Source organism: Salmo salar, chromosome 01 (genome assembly GCF_965601325.2).
Source record: "Salmo salar chromosome 01, fSalSal1, whole genome shotgun sequence".
Taxonomy (NCBI): Eukaryota; Metazoa; Chordata; class Actinopteri; order Salmoniformes; family Salmonidae; genus Salmo; species Salmo salar.
This window is the reverse complement of record NC_138291.1, coordinates 20,503,701-20,511,392: the sequence shown is the minus strand read 5'-3', so window position 1 is coordinate 20,511,392 and position 7,692 is coordinate 20,503,701. Positions and strand designations below refer to the sequence as shown.

Below are 7,692 nucleotides of genomic sequence, written 5' to 3'. Positions count from 1 at the left end.
TATGGATTGATAAATTGGATTTCCATGGATTATTTTTGTGTGATTTTGTTGACAGCACATTCAACTATGTAAAGAAAAAAGTATTTAATAAGATTATTTCTTTCATTCAGATCTAGGATGTGTTGTTTAAGTGTTCCCTTTATTTTTTTGAGCAGTATATATATATAGGCCATATATCAACAGCACAAAAGGAGACACTCTAGACCCAAACTGTTATAGACTTATATCCATCCTGCCCTGCCTTTCTAAAATCTTCAAAATGCAAGTTAACAAACAGATCACCGACCATTTCGAATCCCACCGTACCTTCTCCACTATGCAATCTGGTTTCCGAACTGGTCATGGGTGCACCTCAGCCACGGTCCTAAACGATATCATAACTGCCATCAATAAAAGACAGTGCAGCCATCTTCATCAACCTGGCCAAGGCTTTCGACTCTGTCAATCACTGCATTCTTATCGGTTTATTGGTTTCTCAAATGACTGCCTCTCCTGGTTCACCGACTAATTCTCAGACAGAGTTCAGTGTGTCAAATCAGAGGGCCTGCTGTCCGGACCTCTTGCAGGCTCTATGGGGGTGCCACAGGGTTCAATTCTCGGGCCGACTCTTTTCTCTGTATATATCAATGATGTCACTCTTGCTGCTGGTGATTCTCTGATCCACCTCTACACAGACAACACCATTCTGTATACATCTGGCCCTTCTTTGGACACTGTGTTAACAAACCTCCAAACAACCTTCAATGCCATACAACACTCCTTCCGTGGCCTCCAACTGCTTTTAAATGCTAGTAAAACTAAGTGCACGCTCTTCAACCGATTGCTGCCCGCACCCACCCACCCGCCCGACTAGCATCACTACTCTGGACGGTTCTGACTTACATTAAGCATCTCCAATCCAAATTTAAATCTAGAATCTGCTTCCTATTTTGCAACAAAGCCTCCTTCACTCATGCTGCCAAACATGCCCTCATAAAACTGACTATCATACCGATCCTTGACTTCAGCGATGTCATTTACAAAATAGCCTCCAACACTCTACTCAGCAAACTAGATGTAGTCTATCACAGTGCCATCTGTTTTGTCACCAAAGCCCTTATACTACCCACCACTGCGACCTGTATGCTCTCGTTGGCTAGCCCTCGCTACATATTCGTTGCCAAACCCACTGGATCCAGGTCATCTATAAGTCTTTACTATGTAAAGCCCCGCCTTATCTCAGCTCACTGGTCACCATAGCAGCACCCACCTGTAGCGCTCGCTCCAGCAGGTATATCTCACTGGTCATCCTCAAAGCCAACACTTCCTTTGGCCGCCTTTCCTTCTATTCATATACTGTCTATACAGAACTTAATTATAATATTTTATATATATATAAATAATCTGGACTCTGACATTGCTCATTCTGATATTTCAGAATTTTTGGGGGATTATGTGTATATTGTTTTTTATTGCTAGGTATTACTGCACTGTTGGAGCTAGAAACACAAGCATGTTTGTTTGCTTGTTTGACACCCCTGTCCTAAAGCATAGAGAACATCCCAACAGTCTGCACAAAAAACTTCTTTGTTGTCTTTCAGGAATAAATAGCCTACACCCCTGGTTGAGAATGGACGCTGTTGCTGACAATTTTGCAATGATGGGAAGCATTATTGGATAACTTCTATACATCGTTGGCATGGATAACGCTGCCCTCACTTCCTTCCCCTTTGGAAGAATCATTGTCTCATCCGTTTGTGCGATCTTTTTCCTGGCCCTCATACTCTTGTCGTGCCGTGGCAGGAACCAAGAGGTGATAGGAGCGGGCCGTGCGGTACTGATAACGGGCTGTGACAGCGGATTCGGTCATCATCTGGCCCGCAGGCTGGATGCTCAGGGGTTTGTGGTCTTTGCCGGTTGTCTGTTTCCCAACGGAGACGGTGCCCAAACTCTGCACAGAGAGAGCTCCAGCAACATGAACATTCTCAAGCTAGACGTCACTAAAGATGAAGATGTGACACAGACAAGGACTGTGGTCCAATCTAACCTGCCAGAGAAAGGTGAGTTCTGTTACAAGTAGGTTACTTAACATAACAATTACGGACTGTTAATGGAATAATTGATATAATTTCCTTCTCAAAAGAAACTCTTAAGACTAAGCAGGGGTAGGCAACTATATTCAGCCATGGGCCAATTTTTGTCGGAGCGGATAGTCAGGGGGCGGAACATAGCCCAATTGTACACTGCAAATTGAGCACAACTAAACCCAATAAGATATATTTTTTTAAATAATCATGTCATACACGATCACGTCTCTTTTTGTGGGAATACTTTGGAACAGATTTCATAAATGTAACACATTTTGGCTCAATTCCTGGTGATTTTAGCCTCGTTTTTTTTTTTTTACTTAAAAGAAATTCATTGGGGGCTGTTTTTGGCTTGTGGGACACCTGTTGCTGACCCATGACTAAGACTATTCAGAGGTTGATGTTCCTGCTCTTCACAAGTCCTTTTTCCCCCAGGGCTTTATTAATGATGCATTGACTGTTATTAACACTAAGAGATAACCTTTTCCTTCTCAAAAGCACCTGTTGTCAACTAAAACATAAAATGTGCAACCTGGGCTCAGGGCAATTTGTAGGATTTTGTGCATACCTCCATTTAGCATGTTATATTACATTTCTTTAGGTAACATTATGAATTGAATAGCGGTCGTACAATATCATACAAATTAGAGGATTTATGGTGTCACTCAAACTCGCAACCTTTGGATTGCAGGAATTAGGGCTAGGGTAGAGCTGGGTGACACGGACAAAAATCCATATCCCGATATGTTTACCTATTTTTAGCAATAATGATAAATCAGCGATAAATAATTTTTGTGGGAGGTGCTAGAGCCTGACGATAGTATGGACAAAAAGAAATGTGACAAATGTAACTATTTGTAACGTGGGTCGTCTAATGGGGACCAAGACACGGCGTGTGATGTGCTCATAATTACTTTTATTGAACTCAAAATCAAACAACAAACGACCGAAAACAGTCCCGTCAGGTGCAACATACACAAAACAGGAAACAACCACCCACAAAACACAGGAAAAAACACCCCTACTAAATAGGACCTTCAATTAGAGGCAACGAGGAACAGCTGCCTCCAATTGAAGGTCAACCCAATAAACTAAACATATAAATAGACACACTAGAATAAACATAGAAATATACTAACATAGAACATAAATCAAAAACCCCGAAACACATAAAACAAACACCCCCTGCCACGCCCTGACCAAACTACAATAACAAATAACCCCCTTACTGGTCAGGACGTGACAGTACCCCCCCCCCCCCCCCCAAAGGTGCAGACCCCATATGCACCTCAAACAAAAAACACAAAATTAACCCAAAATAAAGGGAGGGAATGGAGGGTGACCACCGTCACCGACGGTTCCTGTGCTACACCCCCCCCCCTTCCCAAACCTCCCCCCATGGAGGTGGCTTTGGCTCCGGGCTTAATCCCCACTCTAACCTGTCCACCCCTGCTGAAGGCTCGGAGCTGTAGCCTACCGCTGAAGGCTCTGGGCTGAGGGGCAACTCTGGCTGCGCCGGACTGGCGGGCGACTCTGGCTGCGCCGGACTGGCGGGCGACTCTGGCGGTTCCAGACTGTGGGCCGTCTCTGTCGGTTCTGGACTGTGGGCCATCACCAGAAGCACTGGACGGGGCACTGCTGCCGGAAGCTCTAGACGGGGCACTGTCGTCGGAAGCTCTAGACGGTTCTGGCTTTGGAGGCGCCAGAACCGTAACACGCACCACATGGCTAGTGCGAAGAGCAGCAACAGGACATACTGGACTGGGCAGGCGCACTAAAGGCCAAGTGCGTGGGACTGGCTTAGGAGGCACGCACCTCAGGGCTAGTGCGAGGAGCAGGAACAGGACGTACTGGACTGTGGAGGCTTACCGGAGAGAGAGTGCGAGAAGCAGGCACATGCTCGACACAATAAGCACGGGGAGTTTGCTCAGGGCCTAACCCTGGCCCAGCCAAACTACCCGTGTGCCCCCCCAAAAAGAATTTGGGGGGCTGCCTCTCGTTCTTCCCTGGTAGGCTCCAATAACGTTCAGTAACTTGCCCCCAAGTCCAGTTTCTTCTCTCCATCCACTCCAATACCAACCAGGTGTCCATCTCTACCCGGGCACGCCGCTTGATCCAGTCATGGTGGATGGTTCTGTGTGGTTCTGTAAAAATATCACTATTTTGATGGACAGTTACTTTGAAGGGCTCTAAAAAAAAATTCTTCCAGTGCCAAGTAAGACAACGGAGATGGTAGCCTATATATGATTCAAAGAGTAGCTATGTCATCAAACCTATCCAGGGAATGCATGATTGAAATTGTGATGTGAAACCTGTCAAAAGTTATCCAGAATTATCAGATTTTTTGGGGAGCTCTTCAGAGAATTTGCAGACACCTATAGGCAATATTATTTCACCTCCTGAGGTAGTGGGAACTCAAAACACTTAGCTAGTTTGCTGACTCTAAATATGATATTGTTGCTATATAGCCATGTAGGCTAATAGATTAAGATGAATCAAATAGTAAATGTAGGCTAATGGCAAAAACTTTCCAGCACAAGGCCTAGGCTCCTTGATGAAGGCCTAGTCACTGTGAATCGCGCGCTCGGCTCCGCTCCGCGGGCGTATGTAAACCATATTACAGCCTGCTCCAGATATGTTTAAGATGTACTATGCATAAATCACTCCGCCATTTCCTGGTTGCTAAAATAGAGTCGTTTTAAACCACTGCGAAATACCTTTTCCATAACAAAAAATATTGTACTTTCAGCTGTTTTAAGCTGGTGTAGAAAACTGAAGGTAAAAGACGCAAAAAACGAAACTTGAGAAAGGGAAGCATAGAAATAACGCACACAGAGCATATCTACCGCTTCTTAGACTTGCTTTCAATAAGAATGACAGCTCAATGTGGATTTGGTCAGGTTTAAAGTAACTGGACCATTAGTATATATTTTTTATTTTACCTTTTTAATTATGCTTGTCAGTTAATTAAGAACAAATTCTTATTTACAATGACGGCCTAGGAACAGTGGTTTAACTGCCTTGTTCAGGGGCAGAACGACAGGTTTGTACCTTGTCAAGTCGGGGATTCGATCTAGCAACCTTTCGGTGACTGGCCCAACGCTCTAACCACTAGGCTACCTGCCGCCCCAGAAACTGTATATACAGTTTAAATCATCTTGGAGGTGCTCAGAAATATGTATAGTATGCTTCATATGGCTCTGACGCCAGGCTGAAACGTGAGACACTTATGACAAAACTGATTTAACAGGTTTTACACACATTGTTAATGTAAGTTGATTTGTTTTGTTTGAAGGGCTTTGGGCAGTTGTGAACAATGCTGGCATCGTAGACTGGTCAGAGACAGAGTGGAACACCATTGATGATTATCGCATTATGGCTGAGGTCAACTTATTTGGCAGCATCAGGACCTCCATAGCTTTCCTCCCATTGGTTCGTGCCTCAAAAGGTAAGTTTAATAATTATTTTACCATCACCATTTCATAATGGTGATCACAGTTCTTCATTTATCACATTCAATGTTCATATTACTCCACAGTGTTCTAAAATGTGTAATGTTCATTGATTTCCGTAGGACGGATGGTGTACGTCTCAAGCATCTTTGCGTTCTTCAACTGTCTGACCATGGGGGCCTACAGTATGTCCAAGAGAGGACTGGAGGCGTTTGCAGACTGCCTACGGGTAGAGATGGCCTGTTTTGGAGTAAAGGTAAAGACAACTCTTGGTAATCATAATAATTACTGTGTGTGTGTGTGTGTGTCCTTTTAATACTCTGTAGATTTTTTTTACATTGATTGTAACCAACACATTCCCTATAGAACGTCAATCTGTGATTGCTATAGCCATTTATGGACATTTAAGGATATACAGTATACCCATTAATTCTTGAAGAATATAACGTATAAATGCCTCATGAGCTTAGTTCAACTGTGGTACCCCATCAGAACCCAAAATATAAGCTTGTTTTACTTCTTTGTTGGCTATAGCTAACACTATAGCTTTAAAACATGGTTAAATATATAACTTTGATATCATGGATGACCAATCCTTGCATCCATAGCTCTGTTTATGAATTTGAGAAAGGTTACATTTCTCCAGCCCCATCCCTCAGGTCTTCACCAAAACCCTGCCGGTGTGACTGCTTATTGTTTGAACTTCAGAGTGCCCCTTTAACATTGTGGTGATGATCTCAGGTGAGCATCATCCAGCCAGGTAACTTTGGTCCTGCTACCAGCATCCTGAGGAGGAGGAGAACAGGGACAGACATCTGGGAGAAACTGGACAGGGAGCGTCAACAGATGTTCAACAGGCAGTATGTGGACCTGGCCAATAACTACCACATGTCTACATGTATGACTGGCAACCAGGACAGCAGCCTGGTCATAGACGCTATGGTGGACGCCCTCACAGCGGACAGACCTAAACGCAGATATCTGTTGGTCTCTAAGCTGGATATGTTGTTCTTCTATTCCTTTCCCTATCTGCCGACATATGTCACTGATGCAGTTTTCTACCTCAGTCCCATGTACAACAAAAGAAAAGCAATGCTTTATTCCAAATAGAGAATATCTGTATTATGCTGGAGTGACAGTAGAAAAAGTGTATGGCTTTGTGTTATGTTGTAATGTGACAATATTTTTTATATCGCGCTTCTCACTTATTTTGTGTTGCACACTTGCATGTGTCCCAAATTCTCTGGGAAGTGTATGCATTCCTTCCCACCAACAATACATTAGGGAAGAATAGAAGATGTTTGGGACGTAACTAAGAGGATTCAATGGCATGTTACTGTGTCTTGCAGCTGCTTGCTTCACTCATAACCACAAAATTACATATTTACCTGATTTGTTTGATATTAATAGTTAGCAATTGATACTTAACAAATAGGAGGATATTTCTGTCCTGTTAGTGTCTGTGTTTTTATGGTCTCCACTCTAGTTTCCTGCAGCTAATCTGGGCATATGGTCACCAGAGATGGCTTGAGCTGACAATTTAGTTAAAGACTGCATTACATAGACAAGATGTGGTGGGTGTAACCGAGATAGAGATAGCCAGGAAGAGTTTAGAACAATACCTCATTGTCTCTAAATCATCCTTGCATCTGGGAAACTAAGCCAGGGTGGGGTAAAGACAACACCCATGTGCAGATAACGACAGGATGGTTTGATGCTCCTTGGTCTGCATGAGGGGGGTTGAACCAACCATGACTGAGAATTGTTAGTGTCAGCTATATATAGTACTCTGCATTTGTGTAAAGGTTAGGTTACTTGGTCCAACACTCAAGGGTGGAGGGTCGACCAGCCTAATTATTGCAATAATTAATCGATATTTAATAAAGATGATTGTTTGAAGAAATGACCAAATCTCTCTCAGTACTGAATTTCCACGACAGTATACAGAACCTACACTACATGACCAAAAGTATGGGGACACCTGCTCTTCAAACATCTCATTCCAAAATCATAGGCATTAATATGGAGTTGGTCCCCCCTTTGCTGCTATAATAGCCTCCACTCTTCTGGGAAGTGGAGGCTTCTGGCAACTAGATGTTGAAACTTTGCTGCGGGGACTTGCTTCCATTCAGCCACATCATGGCTGTGTGCTTCTGGGAAGTGGAGGCTTCTGG

At 43.5% G+C, this 7,692-nt stretch overlaps 1 protein-coding gene across 1 annotated transcript; it reads left to right on the top strand.

The window, feature by feature from the left end:
* Nucleotides 1-1,595: 1,595 nt before the first annotated feature.
* zgc:113142 (D-beta-hydroxybutyrate dehydrogenase, mitochondrial) lies at nt 1,596-7,429 on the top strand. Its single transcript, XM_014143400.3, has 4 exons — nt 1,596-2,039; nt 5,362-5,514; nt 5,641-5,774; nt 6,260-7,429. Exons 1-4 carry the CDS (start codon nt 1,679-1,681, stop codon nt 6,626-6,628), a joined length of 1,017 nt encoding a protein of 338 aa, XP_013998875.2. The 5' UTR covers nt 1,596-1,678; the 3' UTR covers nt 6,629-7,429.
* Nucleotides 7,430-7,692: the final 263 nt, after the last annotated feature.

Coding starts and splice junctions, on each gene's coding strand:
- zgc:113142 (XM_014143400.3), top strand. CDS start 1,679: ATGGATAACGCTGCCCTCACTTCCTTCCCCTTTGGAAGAATCATTGTC. Junction 5,515..5,640: donor ATTGGTTCGTGCCTCAAAAG/GTAAGTTTAATA, acceptor TGATTTCCGTAG/GACGGATGGTGTACGTCTCA. Junction 5,775..6,259: donor TGGCCTGTTTTGGAGTAAAG/GTAAAGACAACT, acceptor TGATGATCTCAG/GTGAGCATCATCCAGCCAGG.